Source organism: Stylophora pistillata, chromosome 6 (genome assembly GCF_964205215.1).
Source record: "Stylophora pistillata chromosome 6, jaStyPist1.2, whole genome shotgun sequence".
NCBI lineage: Eukaryota > Metazoa > Cnidaria > Anthozoa > Scleractinia > Pocilloporidae > Stylophora > Stylophora pistillata.
Window position 1 is genome coordinate 7,349,575 of NC_142524.1, and position 18,286 is coordinate 7,367,860.

General features: G+C 37.3%; 1 protein-coding gene, 1 long non-coding RNA gene and 1 pseudogene across 2 annotated transcripts in view; 2 read left to right on the forward strand and 1 right to left on the reverse strand.

Moving 5' to 3' along the window:
- Positions 1-1,227, reverse strand: part of LOC148728031 (uncharacterized) — a 2,612-nt gene extending 1,385 nt beyond the window's left edge. The window contains exon 1 of the long non-coding RNA XR_016002464.1: positions 248-1,227. This is a non-coding gene — a long non-coding RNA (uncharacterized LOC148728031). The remainder of the gene's footprint in view (positions 1-247) is intronic.
- Positions 1,228-2,986: 1,759 nt separating this feature from the next.
- Positions 2,987-5,058, forward strand: LOC111337102 (forkhead box protein G1). The gene is made up of 2 exons (XM_022943334.2): positions 2,987-3,446; positions 3,835-5,058. Exons 1-2 carry the CDS (start codon positions 3,138-3,140, stop codon positions 4,600-4,602), a joined length of 1,077 nt encoding a protein of 358 aa, XP_022799069.1. The 5' UTR covers positions 2,987-3,137; the 3' UTR covers positions 4,603-5,058.
- Positions 5,059-16,386: 11,328 nt separating this feature from the next.
- LOC148728032 (neurexin-4-like) lies at positions 16,387-17,926 on the forward strand (annotated as a pseudogene).
- The last annotated feature ends 360 nt before the right edge of the window (positions 17,927-18,286 follow it).

Here is an 18,286-nt window from a genome sequence, read left to right on the forward strand (position 1 = left end):
TTCAGAGCAAGTGTTAACAGCCAGAATGATTTGGTGGCTTCTGGTAACTCTAGATGAGTAAATCTTAAGAATCGTTTATAAGAGTTTAACTCGAATTTATCTCGTCAAATCTCGTAATCAGCTGTTTACAATAGTTGTTTTGCCATTTTATCATTCCTTGGCTAAAATATAACCTGAAGTATTCTGAATGCTAAAATAGTGTAGCAGACTTTGCTTAAAATGATGAGCTCAAAATAGCGCCGCATACCTTCAAAGACATGATACTTTAAATATTAGTTCATGTTCAAGGAGTGCATTGTAGGTTCATTACTGAAGTTCTACCAGAAATGCAGTTTTTGATGGCGAAAATCTCAAGAATATTGCTTGGAAAGAGTTTAAACTTTTTCTGATAGCCTACGCTAGTATGTTCCCCAGACTTAGGAATCAGTAAAATTCGCGTCTAACGGAACGTTTTCAAAACCAAAATGGCATGTTTAAGAACAAAATGTAAACATTGACGTCACTATGAATTCGCCCGTAGAGTATTTCAAACAACACGTATTCATAGGGGTATTTACTCACGCTGACAGAGGAGCCCAGGACTCGCAATCGCGCGAAGACAGATGGGACTGTTTAATATTGGTTCTTGCAATTTAAAAGTCGATTATCGTTTAGTTTCTACCTAGTGCAACTCAATTGAGCTTGTTCTGCCACAATTTGGTTCTTTAATCGCTGAGTAATGGCCAAATAATATTGTTCGTGACCAAAGTAGATATTTTATCAAAGATTGAGTATTGCAAAGGATCATCAACAGCTGTTGATCACAGCACCGTGTGTTCCCTTCCGCGGCTCCTACTGCGTACCATAGTGGTAAACTTTTCTTTGCTGTAACACCAAGCTGTGTTATGTGGGGGTCTGCTGCTTTTGTCATTTGCGGTGTTTCTTTATTTCACCTTTTATTGAGCATAAGATCCCGTCAGTTTGTCAAGTTCCGTGTTTTGACAACATGGATGAAAATGTTTGGGTGCCAAGGGCGTTGTCGCCGAACTTGCTCGGGCGAGTTTGTCGTTCAACAGCTCATTGCTGGCCCATTTTGATATAAGATTTAAATTTTTTTTAAGGATAAATTACCTCAGCGTTATGTGAAGACATTTTTGTCCTATAAATTCACTAAAAACGGTTAAATGCTGGACCTTTTTAAAACTTTATGAAGAGCTTTAAGTAGTTTAGTTATGGTGGCGTCTGATCTCTTAATCCGACCTAAAGTAAAGTCGTAAATTTACCATAAAGTTTACAATGTGTTTTCTATACATACGTTATTCCATCTATTAATTCCCACAAGAATAGATCTTTTAATTCTTTCTGCACTGGGTCTCTGTAATTTTTTTTATAAGCATTACTGGTCACCAGCATTTAATTTTGACAAGTTGAATAAGAAATTATGAGGAAAACAAAGGATTTCCTAGATTTCTTGCGAAGATTGTGATCCGTTTGAAATCAGGAAACCACATGCTCCTTCTGAAATATGATTTTTCAGCTATTTTCTTCATAACAGTTGAACAATTTTGCCCAGTTGCAGAAAACAACTAAATTACAATAAAAGAACAACAAACATGAAAGTCAAGTCTGGACTATATTTTGAACTTTTTTTCCCTTTGTTTTCTTGAATATGAGTGCCCTGTTTGTCTCTTTCACTCTGGACCAGAGAATTAATTTTCTAGTATCAAACAGAGACATACCTATAATTAACTTTATACACTGTGATTTCGGTGTCGTGAATTTGGAATTTTTCCCACGCTCGCTTCACCTTTATCCCCCGGGTTTTCATGTAGTTGCGATCAGCAGTCCCCAGTTGGAAATCTTTGCAACCCAAAAGAAGTGGCCATCTCGCGAAGCACATGGAGCTAGTATATTTAACTGAACAATGGCTACTTGGAACAAAAGAGTCGCTCCTGCGTGCATCACGCCATTCGTGACTGTAGCATGTATCTTGTCTTCAGTCTTGAAAACAAAGCCGGCTCCGGATGTTCTTAGCTTAAAGTTCGATATAGGGATTTCTTCATAACTACAATCAAATTTTAAGGAGTATTGATTTTCTACACCGAGTTTTACGAGTTTTAGTCATTTAAACTCAGTTCTTGCCACGTTACAAAGATCAAATTAACTTTTTGGTTACTACCATCCCATTCGTTCGTTAGGACAATGGTAAAGAACAAAAAAACTAGCTAAACTAGTCAAAGGCAGTTCATTATAAGGATGGCTTAATATCGAATCTTAATCTCATCCATAGCGTTTAAAAAATGTCTGGTGAAGTATTAAAACTGAAGCTATCATTGATTTTTATTATTGCAAAACCACCACATTCGAAGCACTCATGTTTGTTTGTTTGTTTGCCTGCGCCATTTACAGGCCATTATTTCGTACACAAAGTCATCTTCCTTTTATTTAGGGAAGAGCTCTGCAGATTAGAAGACATTTCGGTTCTGCTTGGCATCTCACACGACTTTCGACTGAGAAGAAATCAGCCATGCCCCGAAGGAAAAATGGACCACGACCGAGCGTTTTACAGACGCCACCAGCAGTGAGGCAGGAAATACATTTAACAACCATGATCTAAGATATTCAAAATGAACTGGAAAGAACAAAGACCTAACTCCTTACTAATCACGAATTATAGTTCTTTTGAAGACAGTATGGGTTACTTGTGCTATTCATTACATTGTTTGATCGTGTCCCCCGCGTGTAGTTTCGTTAAAAAGGCGGAGCCAAAATGGACTCTTGGGCGAAGTTATTGGTTGCGAATTTAGCACCTCTTTGAAGCAAACAATAAAACGTAGATTATTAACACAAACACTAAACACAATAAGTGACCGCATCATCGACCCTGATGTCTCTTTTATGTCACTGCACTTTGTTTGTAACCTGGCGTTTTGATTGGCTCGCGTATAAAAAATGGTACACCACCGTATCAATTACGGTGGTGTGTTAACATTGGGTCAAAAATACTGACAACAAATTAACGCCGTCAGTTAAGAAGCTGCCACTCGTCGTACCGTGTGCTGTCGTGTAAACATTGTGACAACCAGGTCTCGTTGAATTGTTAACATTTGTACACAGTTTCGTTTCAAATAAGACAGACGCTGCACTGCACTGTGGACATGAAAGATCACGCTGAACTAGATTATCAGGAGATGGTCTCTCAAGAAACGATAACAACTTCGGACGAGAAAGTGTCGGGAAACCAGGATGGTCATGCACTGACTAGCCAGGAGAGGATCAGCGAAGACGAGAAAGAGTTTGAAAACTCCAAAACAGATGAGGAAACAGGAAAAAGCGAAGGCAAAGACGGAGAAGAGAAAAAGTTTGAGAAGCCGCCATTTTCATACAACGCTCTAATAATGATGGCCATTCGCGGGTCACCGGAGAAAAGGCTTACTCTAAGTGGCATTTACGATTTCATTATGAAGGTCAGTATACAACGTGCAGTCTGTACTTCACGAATAAGTTTAGCTTTTCCACCCTTTAAACTTGTAATATTAGTGATTTCTACCTATTCACACAACGGACACTTGTTAGTCAGTTTAGATGTGAGGCATATCAGACTCAAAATTGGCTAAAAAAAAGAAAAAACACCTAGTCGTATTTCAGTTTCATCAAAAAAGCGATCGGAAAGAAACGTAAGTGAATTAGGTTCTTATAACATTGTTTATTTGTTACGTTTACTGCAAAGGAAAACTTGAAACCAGCTAATCAATAGCATGACTAATTTGCGAATTGACATCTGGCCTTACGGACTAACTTGATTATCCATTTTTTGTTCTTTGTTTTTTGTTTTGTTTTGTTTTTTTTTCGCAGAATTTTCCTTACTATCGTAATAATAAGCAAGGTTGGCAAAACTCCATCAGACACAACCTCTCCCTCAACAAATGTTTCGTGAAGATTCCTCGACACTACGACGACCCCGGCAAAGGAAATTACTGGATGTTAGATCCCAGTGCAGACGATGTGGTCATCGGAGGGACGACAGGGAAGCTTAAACGACGGAATCCTCCCTCGTCCAGAAACCGTATAGCGCTAAAACGGCAACAGAGAATCTCTCCAATCCCAAGTTACCCTTTGGACCTTTCTCAAGTTGGTTTCTGCTCAAGTTTTTGGCCCTATCCACCTTCTATATTCTCAGCGCCTTTGTCTCCGCATATGAGAAAACACGATCTAATGGGAATGTCCTGCACAATGAACTGTAACTCGTCACTCCCTCATCCAACGCCAGTTCTTCCACACCCATCTCCTGGTGTTCGATGCCTTTTTCCTTCATCATCAGAGATGACTCTCTCAGGCCGCTGCCACGGGTTTGGCATTCTGCAGCCGCCTTTCCCTCAAAGTGGCCTTTTCCCCGTCAACCATGCAGGTCCCACAATGGAACCACAGTGGCCATGTTCAAGACCATCTTCCCCTTTTTCAACAGATAGGTTCATTACAAATAGTGACTCTGTTTTCCCGTCGGCGTTTAGCACAGTACCTAAACTACCATTTGGCTCACCTGCGCTAAGATCTACCTTCCCATTCTTAAAAGAAAACGCTTCTCCCACTTCGCGCACCACTTTCTTGTCAGAGTGCAAATGAACATTGAAATCAGTAGACGTAGATTTAAATCTTTATTTGGGAGAAAAGACAATATAGAAATTTAACGGAGGAACAAAAAAAAATCGCTCGATAAACTATGATATATTTGCGGTTGGACTGCGAGAAACAGCCCGCTGAAATCAAGTTTATTTACTGTGATTCGTCGCTAATTCGCATTACTGCTAAAGCCACTTTGTTCAATATTCTCATTAATTGTCTAAAACGTACCGTTTTAGACTGGCCTATTTTAAAAAAAAATAGTTTAAGTTCATTTCAAAGTCACTGTTTTAAACATTAATGAGACAAGTTAAGTCAACAACTAAATCGTGTAAATTTGTAAATTTTGCCAGTACGTTGACACCTCACTCCGTGAATGTGAGCAAATACCAGATAAATATTTATGGTTGAAATGTGTCTTGTTAATTCAATTACCACATTAAAATTTAACGACACGGTTTTATTGTGTGGACATGTAAATCTGATTTGTTTGCCAGCAAGTTATAATCTATTCAATTCATATTTCTCAGCTAATACCTTAGCAGGTGAAAGGGTTTATCTATTATCCTACACAGAACAACTGTATACCAAAACCTGTATGTTTTACTGAGGCGCGCTGAAGACAATTATATAGTCATGCCGTTGCAGCAATTTTCCTGGTTTCATTCTCCACTATTTGGTCTCCTTTCCAAACTGAAGTGTTTCCTTTTAAGTGGAAAAACTGTTCTTTAAAAAGCGTAACACCAAAGGCTACAGAATAAGTTTAGTCAACACAGAAAATCAGCTCGCACAGTTACACTCAATAGTATTTAACTGTTGTGGCTCTTTCGTCCCATTTCAGCGAGTCCCTTAATTGCTTAGGGCAATTAGCGGAGGAAATAGTCTGTAAAGCTTTACTTCGCTTAATTAGCACCTTTACACGAAGCTTACAAACCTTTGTTTGGCCTTGATTACATAGCAAAGCCGTGGTAAACTTTGCCCTGCCTTCATAAAATGGGCCAAAAAAACCGGGAAAAGCCGATCAAATATGATACCATTTTCGCCTTTTTGTTGACTATTCGACTGTCTTAAACAGTTTTGTCTTGAGAGTTTCAAAAGGTCAAGTATAAACGAATTCAGTTTTTCTTGACAACCCTGTGGAGTTATTTGTTTGGGAATCAAACAATAGCGCAGCATGGAAAACATATGAGCCGCGACTCAACTGCTTTCATATGCTAATTCATCGTAAGAGCGTTTTGACACACACTTCAATGGTTAAAACAAATAGCATAATAGCGGGAATCCAGTAGTGTTCTTTTAGCTCGCTGAGCTCATTATTTAGTTAGTAATCCATTGTTTGTCCACTGTAGGCTGCCTTTTGTTTACTTTTCTCTTCATCGTCTGTTGTGCAACATTGGGGAGGCCTATTTACAGCATGCTTGAGCTCACTACAGAGTAATTTTCCTAATTAACCCGTCCCCCATCCATAAAGCCTGGCGCAATGTTTTGTGTCTCAGCTTTTTGTATAGATGGCGACGGCTCGCATCGAAGTAAATAACTCCGTCGAAACTTCTTCAACTCGACAAAGTTTCCCAAACACTGCTTTGAATGCTGTCGCGATAAATTAAACTACGCCAGTAACTTTTGCAAACTTCTAAGCATTACTACTCTAAAGTTATTTCATGGTTAAAAAATCAATCAATCAAGCATATGGCAGTCATTAGTGAGGAGTCAATAATCTGATTGATAAACAAAAGGACAAACTGGTCTAAACAAATTCCGCGCAGAAAAGTGGCAATGCAGTATTTTTTCCAGCGACCTCTTCGCCAGTAACTATCTCGCTTTTCTGTTTATTGAACTGTAGCCCAAGGGCCTAGTGTCATTATTCTGAACCAAACATTGTGCCAACACTATTTGAAAGAATTCTTCCGTCCAACTGAACTTCTCGTACACCGCAAGGAGCATTGCACCGAAGGTGACCACAGCGAAAGTTAAAGCTTTTTTTATGATAAAATTGAATCATATCAAACCACAACATAACCCTTAGTCACATTTTATTCCTCTCAAATTCTCGAATTGGTTTTAAAAAAATGATATTTCACTCTCTAAACTTTAGCTTTATGCCTTTACAATCTTTTCTAAATAACAGAAGATTCCTGTGAGACCGTTCTACAATTTTATTTCACTTAAGGATTTTTTTTCTCAATTAAAGCTAATCGCAAAAACCATTAAAACAAAGTAACAAAAAGAAAGATGTGGAATGAAGAACTTTGCTATAGTTGATATTTTTCTGAATCTTAAAACATGGAAATTTGCGTTCACCTCAAACAAGCGAATCGAGCCATGTACCTGGGTGCAGCGATCCCTCTCCTTTTCAGAGTACAAGTAGTTAGAAAACAGTTTGACCCAGAAGTAGGGCAATTGTTTTCCAAATTGGAACGCTGATACAAAAGCGTGGATTCCCGCTGAAGCGCCGCGAACTGAAAGATCACGGAAGGTATATAACGCTTTAAAGACAACCTCTTCGTTCACGCAAATTGTTATGTTGAGAACAATCTCCTTACCCTAAACTATTTTCTATATTTTCGTCTCTGTTTCCTTCAAACATTTGGGTTCTAACAATGTTCGTGTTTTCACTGTTTGGAAGAAGTCGCGGTAGGGAAGGAGCTATATTTACTGCCAGGTTACTTATAGCTCGATTTGAAAGCACAACAATGCTGCCGAGATGCTGGCACAGCGGGCCTTGCAGGACAACTTCAATTTCAATTTCCGGTCATAGAGAGTTCCTTTTTAATGACGCATTCCTATAAAATGCGCATATTTCTTCAACGTACCCACGAATAACTCCTTGAACGCAGTAAATCTTAGAATTTTGAGCCGTTAAAAAAGGAAAATGTGCAGTGTCTTTGATTGATGAGACATCACCTGATCGCGAACGGTCGCGACATAAATAAGAATTGACGTAACGAAACTAGTTCTTTTACGTGCGTGGCAAGATACAGTTAGAAGTTCTGAAAATTGATGGCATGATGTCGTTTAATTGATCATTCAAATAATGTAATTTTTTTGTACCACCCGAGTTCGCCCTAGGGTATCTTGATCGAGCAGTTTCCGTGAGGTTTGCTCGCAGCTTGCGCGAACTTTTAAGTTAACAGTTAAACTAGCTATGGATTTTATTCCTTCAATTTTTTACCACGCAGAATTTCGAAATCAGGCATTATCTGTGTCAAATTTTGCCATCCGATAAAAGTCGCTCTTGTCCTTCGCTTAGATGTGGTATGCATACACATCATTTAACCATTTTCAAGTAATAGAATTACGTAGCGTCATTAGATTTAAAATGAAAAATTAAATGTTATATCTTTTAAATGTGGTCTGTTCGAGTAAAAATTTGAGATTTTCCTTTTCCAGAACCGCTTGAAAATGATTGTTTCGCTAGATGATTATTAAGCAGCAGAATATCTTGACTTGTTCAGTGACGCCTCTCTCACCTTAAAGAACGAAGCATTTTCCATTTTAGCGATACACAAAGCTCATTCATATTTTAAACTTGTTTGAGTAAAAAAAAAAAAAAAAACAAACAAAATCATTGTGTTATGATGTAAGAGTCTAAATAATTGGAAAACCCTGCAAGTCGATCTAAGACATATTATAATGTCCAAATATTATCCAACGGTGAAAGCTCATTTAGAACGCAGTCATCATTGTATTAGTCATTTACGTCTAAACGGTAATATTTCATAAGAGGCAAGGTGATGACAATGGACGTTATTGCATGTTGCATATTAATCTGCTTGCAGCGGTACTAGTGAAACCGATGTATCAACTGAGTAACTTTTTCAGCAACTCATTTTGCGTTGATGAATCCTAAAAGATGCTTCGACGGTTTCAAGTTAGTCTATACAAAAAGTTACACTTCCCCCAACAAACTACATTACCTATTCCCTGACGCTGTAGTTAACTTCATACTTGGAGTCGAGCAGACAAAATGCAAATGAACAGAGATACGTAGTAAAGAATAGACGCAAACTGCAAACAAAAAACTCGGAAAAAATAGTTTTAAATTCTTTGCCAAACATTGACTGCCATTGTCAGTAGTACTCTTAACCTTGCAGTTGATGCAAGGAAATTAAACAAAGTTTAGTTGTCTTCGTTTGTCTATAATAAGAAGTTCTCTTTATCATTTTTTTACTTTCGCCTATTGTGATATATGGTATGGTATCCATTGGTGCTAAGTGCAGTTGCGTATGCGTTGTCTACATGTACGTTTCCCAATATGGCCACAATCGGTCGTTCTTTTTTTTGTAAGTAAACATTTTCAATATGAAGAGTTAAACCTGAATGGAAAATTCATCGTTCATGGAAGGTTCTCACGGGTATCTGGAATTAAGTATTGTTCCGTAAATGCAAACGAGGTTTTTTTTTTCTGTCTAGTTCCCTAACACTGTCTGTATAAAGGAAATTTCATTATCTACACGTGGAATATTTGTGATTGTTTTTTGCATTTTTTTAAAAATGTCTTGGTAAATAATTGATTGATGTTGTGCAAAATTTGTCAGATTTGTGACATGTTATACTTGTAGATCATTTTAGAGAAAGAAGAATTTTTGACAATAAAAAGCCAGCTTCCATCAGTCCGTATCTCTTAAATCCTACTTCAACAGAATTCAGTGTTACTCAACTTTCAGAGTAGGACTGAAGCAGATTCGATTTTATTAATTTTCTTAATTTGTATCCGCCTGTTATTGAAGAGTATTGCAAACATCTCGTCTACTGTCGTATATTGAAAGGGTGCATAACCGAGTACTTATTCTTTAATAGAAGGGAAATTAGTGGCATGCAGAGTTCATAGAAACATTTATTACTGCAACTGAGGGTGCATATCCGGCCGAGGTTTAAATTTGACTTCGTAGGAGATGTAGATATGCATTCGGGTCTTGGAACAAAAGCCGGGCCGCGTTACGGCAGATAACGAGACTAGCTGGTGGTTATAATTCATGTTTCTTTGTGATATGAAGAGGCGTGGAAATCTGACCTCCAAAAGGTTTGAAGAACGAGTTCTGATTAACTGATCATGGAAGAGCTCAGTTTTGTGGGTTTTTTTTTTTCTGTCTCGCTTTATTCTGTACGGCTTATGAGAATTTACCATTTCCAAGCAACTACAGATTTGTATTCCATATTTTTTTCTGTTTTGTTTTCAATACTTATACAGCTCGCCGCTTTGCTAGTTTTTCTCGTTTTAATATGTGCTTCAACAAATTTTCAGTGAAGAAGGATTTAGTAAACTGAAAGACGCCAAGGTAAGCATATTGGAAGAGAAGTGAAAAGAGATCGGCTATCGTAAGACATTGCCAGTAATCATGAAACTTGAGCGAAGACATACATGAGAGGCCAAAGTATATTGCAAGTATTTCTGGTGCGCTTTGACATCAAGCTATCCGCTTGAAAGCCTGTATTTCAACTTTGAATTGCAGAAAACAGTACACAAAAAGATTTGTGATAATTATATAAACGCTGAGGAAAGAAACTCTTTACTTCCGACACCTTCCGCTACTCAAAACGGTCCGTACCTAAGCTTCCAGGTTTTGGATGGTAAAGATGACTGGTAAGTTTCCTGTGCTTGGTCACACCAGCCAAGGTACCAGTTACTGAGTGAAGGGCCTCTTTAATGGTAAAATCTGATCATCATTCACGTTAATGAACCAGTATTCTTATCAATCCACAGATGCCAGTTCGGCAGATGTTATGGCACTAGGCTTCAGTCCGTGATTTTAATTTGTTCTGTTCAAGTCAAGACCTAATTAAATAACAGCATTCAGTTATTAGAAAACCATGTGATTTGTGATGGAGATGGTGTTATCACGGTGCTTTAAACTGGTTGAAATACCTGTCACATACCAGGCTATCATGATCTTGTCTTCAAGATAAAAACCTTACATCTTATGGTACATAGAGCCGATAGCTTTCAAATGTGCATGCGCCCACTCAAAGTCAATATTTTTTCTATTCATCTTCACGGATAACATTTGTCGTTTGCTAAGTAGTGGTAATTACTCCCTTGGGATAAAAGACGCCCTAAAGCTTTTAGCCGCAAAGTACTGATAGAGGTACAGATGATCTTCAATAATACTCAGATAGGGAAATTAAAACTACAGAATTCAGTTCTTCAACTCAGATTAGACTTCATTGGGAAAAAATTTATTGCAACCATCTCAACTCAATATGCCAGGATTATATAACTCATTTCTTTAAATGTACCAAAACGCGATACAAAAATATAAACAAAACTCTTCATACAAATGTAAAAGTTGTTGTTACATTTCACGTTTTCTACTTAAAAATATGAGTCATTCATTTGTTCCATGGTAGAATTTGGGAAAGTAAACATCTGCTGAAATTATTAACATTGATATCCTTTAATCCACAAGCTTAATCCAGTACCACTTTTTACGGCGTGAAAAACAACGAACGTATTTTTATCTATTTATCGCTAGTGCATAGTACATGTTTATGAAACAACACACACATTAACCGGCGCCTTTATGGAATAAAGGGCGCTTCTTTGCCGTCGTAATTTCCTAATTTTGTCAACTTGGGGCTTAACAATTGTAATCTTTTAAGAAACACGTGCTTTTCAATATAATAATATATATTCTTCGTCATTACGCCTAGCCGTTTCTTTCACTAATGGTCAACATTTGCCTAATGAGTGGTTGGGATCTGTAATCCGCGCTACACGTGGTATGCAAACATTTGTCTCGCCAAGAAAAAAATTCATTCAAAATACATGTACACTTTGGTCTACGATAGCGAAGCGTCTGTTTATACTGTAAAAAAGTGCCTGGCAATAGAATAGGACCATTAAGTTAATAGAAACTCCTCGTAATCCATCACTGCTTAAAATGTCCAGGTCCGTTTGACGTCCTGTAGAGCTAACGTTTTGAGACATCGTGAACTAAGGGAGATCTGGTAACCTTTTCGATCCTCTCAAAAACTGTCAAAAATATAAACTAAAGTAAAAGTAGTTTTAAAACAGTCTCCACAAATCTTAGACCCTGATATTAGTGAGGGATTTGTCGAAAAATAAATAAATAAATAAATAAATAAATAAATAAAGAAAACAAAACAAGAAAACATTGAAAGATCTGTTTATCTTACTCCGACACTGTTTTATCAACAGCCATTAACATAGCGATTCTTCGCCCAGGGATGGCATCTCTGATAGTAATCCCAAACATAAATATTGAACATCGTAGATTTCCATGAGTCCTCCACGGGCTGTCTTGATAACCCCATTGCGAGGATGTCTTTCAGTTTCGCTGGATTTCTTTGGCTAATTATTCACAACGCGCACGCCTATGATCGTGTGCCTTGTGCATTCAAGAGATTAGCCTTGCTGATTCAATGCAATTCCTCTCCTCACTGAAATTCGAGAAAAGAAAGAGAAGCCCTTGCGAGTACATTTTGTGTTAGAGCTAGAATTTTTCATCCTTTTGTGATCAATGAGTTTCCCTGTACTTCAGTGAGGAGAACAAATGATCTGTCTTACGGTTAGTGCACCGAAAACATGGTTGATTTTACTATAGAACCATCGATGTATCGCACATCCATTCTCAATTACCAAAATAGAAAATTAGAAAAAAAAAGGCTAAAGATCCATCGTATTTGAATATAAAAATACAACAATTTCTCCTACGTCCTCCGCCCCCATTTCCTTTTTTATTTCAACAGGGATATGATGGTAAGATTGACTGGAAATATCATACTTCGGAAACTGAAGTCTTCTGTGCATGGGTTGCTGAGGCCATATACAAAGCTATTAAAAGCAGTCAACGTAGTTTTTCGTTCAAAACTGATGACTGGCTTTTATCCCCAACAGCACATTACTAATACAAAAAGATAAATCATTCTAGGTTAGAGTCACTTTATTGTACTTTTATTGCATACTGCTTAAACGTTTTGTGTAAGAGCAAGCTTTTCACTCCTTTATTAGCCGGAATCGTACTAAATTTGTTTCGCTTCTTGTGTATTACCAGCGCTGTTTAAGATGACTAATAACAAATGACAAATGAATCAAAATTAAATTTGATTCAATTCAAAAACTCGTCGTTCAATGTAGTAAGAACATCAAAGCCAAAAAAGCCGAGAGAGAAAGAAAAAAAAAGTGATGTATCAGTCAAAAAAGATTGCATTTAAAATTTATTTTCTAGTGTTGCATCCTGTAACAATTTATTCGAATTTCTCACATAATTCAACGGGAAGGTTTGTATTTGGACAAACAAAAAATTTATAAGAGTTTCCTCATAGGACACAAGATATCAGAGAAAGGATACCACCATAGCTATACCGTTAAATGTAGCTTTTAGAAAAAATTAAACTTTTTGGTTTTAATAAGAAACATTATGGTTTTTTCAGTAGTTGTTCCTCTGCAGCTAGGAAAGGTGGCAATTTTCGACTGGAGTCTCTAAATACGGAAAATTTCCTTCGGATTTAAAACTAATTTGACTATCTTTCATTTGCAAAACTATCAATTTTACACCATTATGTACTTTAGGAAACGCAGACTCACCTACCGATGTAAGATCCGGAGAAAAATCATCATTTCCAGAGTCTCTGTAATGAAAAGTGTCTAAAGGAAAGCGTTTAAAATGCTTTCCAGTTTCTGCATGTTGAAAAAGATAATAAAGACCTACTGGGAAAATGGGTAAAATCTTATCAACGAATCATTCAAAATTGAAGCAAACGAGGTTAATCTTCCCTCTTCAAAATGATTTGCAATTAAATCGATTAACAATATAGGTAACAAGTGTGAAACATGTACCATTATTTAATTACAAATTTGTTGAATATCTCATCGAAATTAAAGTTACCGCGAAGATTTCATTTTAAACGCAAATTAATTACGTTGATTGCATTGTAAAACAAAATAAATGGTATTCCTAGCTTTTGATACACAAACCGGGTTTGTTGATACTTTCGAACATTTGTATTTAGTTTTCCCATTCCTTTTCCACGTCAGATTGAGATGCTAAAACTCTTACGGCCGGTCAGTCGATAAATTTGTAACGTACGCGTTCTTTTCATAACTAACAAAGCATTTTCCTGGTTTCCAAACACTTTGCAGGTTTTCTTACATGACTATTCTTTTGTCTCCGTTTTAGCAATGGTGAATATATTTTCGAGTTATCCAAGCTTTTCCATGGAAAAACGTATGCAGACAATTTTTACAAATTTATATAACATGAGTGTTGTACAAAGGAACAGGTTATCCATTTTGTATACGTGGGAAAGGCTTACAAGAGAAAGAGATCTTGCTTAGAATTCTCCCCAAAGAAATACGGACCAAAAGAATCAAGGACTGAGCCGTATCAAATAGATATGAGAATGTTTGTTGAGGTTTGTATTCTGATAGACTAAGAGTTTTTATACTGTCGCTTTCATCATTAGTATTCTGATGCAATTGTCACATCAATGGAAGACTCATGATTTTAATATTTAATAGTCACCTAAATGTTAAATTGCAATCGCTGAGAACGCTGTTCTTTTGTTAAAGCAAAACAAGTAAAAAAGTGTAAAATGAAGTTAAATTCCACAAACTAGTAACTAATAGGTAACTGTACTTTTCTGTATTATTGGTCCACAATTGAAATATTGTAGTCAATTCGGAAACAGCAGAATTCAAGGGAGAAAAGATCTAAAGCTCCAACGAAAAGAACCATTGAATCAAAAGCAAAATTGCCTTATACTACTTAACTGAAAAAAGGAGGAAATAAATTACCTTCAATTTATCAAGCTTTTTGAACGAAACGCTCCAAAATACCACGAACAAAGTTAACATTTAAATAGAACAATGCAATAAACTCTCTTGATGTTGGATGTATTGCTTCTTTTGTTTTTTGATTGTCCAGGGCATGCGTATGTAGCGGCGGATTTTCGCCACTGCAGGTCTTTCACAAAGTGCGGGGTAACTAAAAAAGCTGACGCTATCGGTTGTATCTTTATATTTTGACGTTCAGTCTCCTGTTAAAGGTAGATGATATATGCAAACATTGGAAGTTTCGCTTCAACCATACGTCTACAAATATTTTGGTACATATTCACAGCTATGATAAATTTGTCCACGCTAATGAAGTCAAGAAAGATGTTTTTCTCGTATCATGACGAGCGAAGAACAAAGAAAGATAACGACTAATGATGAAAGAAACGTCTATCGCTACATTTTCAGTTTTTTTGTCAGCTGTTAGTGTGTCTTGTGCGATTCTCAAACCTCAGAGAGAGTGAAAGAGCACAATAAGGTATTGAGGAAAAATGTGTACGTTTTCGTAGAATACATGCCAGTAATTGACGGTAATGAAATCTAAATCCACCATGGTCTGGCAAACCTGTAGAATTAACCAGTATGTTTAAGACAGGAGTCTCTTTAACGGTTTTTAAACCACGAAATTTTAATTTAATTTTACCAGGTCTTAATTCAAGATCTGTCATCCCTTTGCTTGTAAAATTTCAGAAGTGTAGGGTCATAATAAAGGCGAAAATTTTAGTCAGAGATCTGGAAGAACAGTAGAGGAGAATTGAGCTGTGTAAGGTGTTCACAGACCAACACAAATGGATGTTATGGAGAGTTATGCTATTGTTCAAATTTTCAACTGACAACCGCTACGTTACAAGGATGTGTTAAAATTTATTAGATTAAATTTGTACTAGTCTAACTTCTTTTCTTCCATTTTCTTTATAGAATGTTGTAGCACACCATGATAATTAACAAAGCTAGCAGCACTGTTTTATCTCTGCACTCGCGAGTTTTACGCATTTAAAAATTTCATTCTAAAAGTTGGTCTTTTTTACCACACAAATGTATGGTTCTGAATTCTTAACATTTTCAGGAACAATGTTATGTCTCTTTACTGTTTTAATTTGCCATAAATGGCGCCTGCTTTTATGAAACGACCTGGTTTTTTTGCTTTTTATAAAAGTTCTGCATGGCTGTTATCGATTCGGTCTGGCTTATCGGCCAGATACTTTGGGTAGACTGCATGGTTGACCATGGAGACTCAAAATCGGCCCCTTATCTTAAATTAACTTAAATAGTAACTTTAAAAGGTTAAATTATGTACATGGTCGAAAATGCACTGTTGTGGCTCTATGGACCTGAAAACAGTCTATTGCCATTTTTTTCAGTGATGACGTTCATAAGTTTCTCAAAACAAATCATCTATTTTGTTCTTTAAAATGAGAAACCAAACTGGTCATTTCCTGGTACCACCATTCAAGTTATGCCACAAAAGCTTTTGATTGCCAAGCTTAAGTCCCGCCTTTTACAAATTTCCTGTGAGAAATTCGTTGTAGTAGAAAGTACCTCGTGGTTATCAAAACATAGAATGGCGTTTACTGGTTGCCCAAGAGACAATTAGCTTATCATTGTCCAAGCTTTGAATAATCTTCAAGGCCTGAGGTAATTCAACATTGTGCTGATCGTTGTGGTCGATTGAAATAGAAAATACTTTCAAAAATAAGTTAAAAATGATTCATTTTTAATCTCCTGTTGAGGTTTTTTATATTTAAACTTATCACGAAGGGTATGTGTTAAGATCCAAATCAACTAGACATCAGTCAAAGGCGCTGCCCTCAGGAATATTTAACAATTATTTAACCGAAGCGGAGGTAAATATCCACCACTTTCACTGACACTGAGGTGAATACGTGTTTTAGTATATACCACACAGAAACCAAGAAAATTAATTTATTTCTACCAATAGATCAGGTATGGTCGGAATTTAAACTGTCGAAGTGCGATTCTGTCTCTTTGTCATGTCCTGTAAGTCTTAAAAAAATTATGACTTAAGTCAATACTTCGAGATGACACTCAGAAAGTTTACTCACCTTTTCTACCGCTTGGCTTTATTTAACAATTATTCGGCGAAGGCGAGGTGAATATCGTCGAATAATCCCCGAGACGAAGTCGAGGGGATTATTCGACAAGATTCACCGAACCTGAGGCGAATAATTGTTTTAGTATAATTTCAGAGTTGAACAACTGAGAAATTTCTAAAATCATAACATTTTAGTAACATTTATTAACTTTTTATTTTAACATTTTATATAAACCACGTGGAGCGGTTTATATAGCGTCATATAAGGAACCGCTCGACCAATCAGATTGCTGGAAACTCTTTGCTCAGCTCTGAAATTATACTAAATTCAGTTAGCGCATTGATCATTCAGAAACCCTCATCTGTTATTGTTGAAGAAGGACACAAAGTGAGTCTGGTCTGCCAAGCTACTGGAAAGCCGACACCAATCATCACGTGGCGAAAAGCAGTCGGTCACATGTCGAAGGAAAGATCAAGAGTTCTTAATGGCAGGCTGGAAATAATCAATGTGGCTAAAACAGACGGTGGAGACTACATATGTTCTGCAAAGAACGTTCTTAACGAGGACTCCACCCATACACAAGTCACTGTGTTTGAACAACTCAAGTTTGCATTACTCCCTCCCCTTAAACGTTTAGCCATAACCTCAGAAAATGTGTTACTGATTTGCGAAGCACAAGGAGCAAGAGAGGTTGTGGGGCAGCGGACAGGCCAAGGTCTGCCTTCAGGTCACGTAGTTTATTCAAATGGCTCCCTTCTTCTTAAAAATGTCTCCCCGACTGATGCTGGATCCTACACTTGCATTGCGAGAAATTTTCATCGCTCCATCGAAACAAGCAGCGTGCTTGAAGTTGGAAAACCATCTTCTTGTAGTGAAATTAAAAAACAAAATAAAGGAACATCTTCGGGTACCTATACGATTGACCCTGATGGCGAAGGAGGCGTGACACCCTTTAGTGTGTACTGTGACATGAGGAATAAAGGTGGAGTTTGCGTAACGGTCGTCAGTCACGACAGTGAGAGTAGACCTATGTCGATTACAAATCTGGTGGTTGTGGCCCGCCAGGATGTTACAGTGAAGATGTAAAGATACCCTGGAGTTAGCATTGCTCAACTGGCAGCACTAACTCGTAGATCACAAAATTGTGAACAGTTTCTCAAGTTTGAGTGTACCGCTGGTGTAGGGTTCCTTGAAGGTGGTAATGCTTGGTGGGTGTCACGGAGATGGAACACGAGTGAACTATTGGGGCGGCGCTACAGGACATGACAAAAAGTGCGCATGCGGAGTAACAAATTCTTGTTCTAGCGGTTTCATATGTAACTGTAGAGGCCGTTTCAGTGGCTGGAGAGAAGACAGCGGTCTGTTGACAGACAAATCTACTCTCCTCGTGACACAAATCAGACTCCCAGACTTGATTAATTCACATTTGGAAGGATATCACACATAAGGAAAACTTAAATGTTACGGTGTGGCATAAGGTGACATTGTGCTAGAGTTACACAGCAGCTGTTAAGTAAATAGTCGAGCAAGCGTAATTACACCGTTGTTGTTTACCTGTGACGTAAAACGACATTCAAATCAAGAAATGACATTCTCTTCGAGTTCTTAAGTTTACTATTTTAGTTAGGAACTAAGAACTGTAAACTTTTCCTTTTTTAAAATTCTTTAGCTGGATTATCAGGTTTTTTCGAAGCTTCACGTTACATCAATACACTAGGCGTATGGGGCAAAAAAGGGCGCAAGTCGCTTTTAATCAATAATGACTCCTCACAAGGCCATTTATTTTGTAGCTGGCAGCTTCTGTCAAGTCATTCTTGCTTCTTATAACAGCTAAGTC

Bases quoted from the DNA above. Each gene is read 5' to 3' on its own strand.
- LOC111337102 (XM_022943334.2), top strand. From the start codon at position 3,138: ATGAAAGATCACGCTGAACTAGATTATCAGGAGATGGTCTCTCAAGAA. The intron at 3,447-3,834 runs GTCAGTATACAA...TTTTTTTCGCAG, and splicing joins TTTACGATTTCATTATGAAG to AATTTTCCTTACTATCGTAA.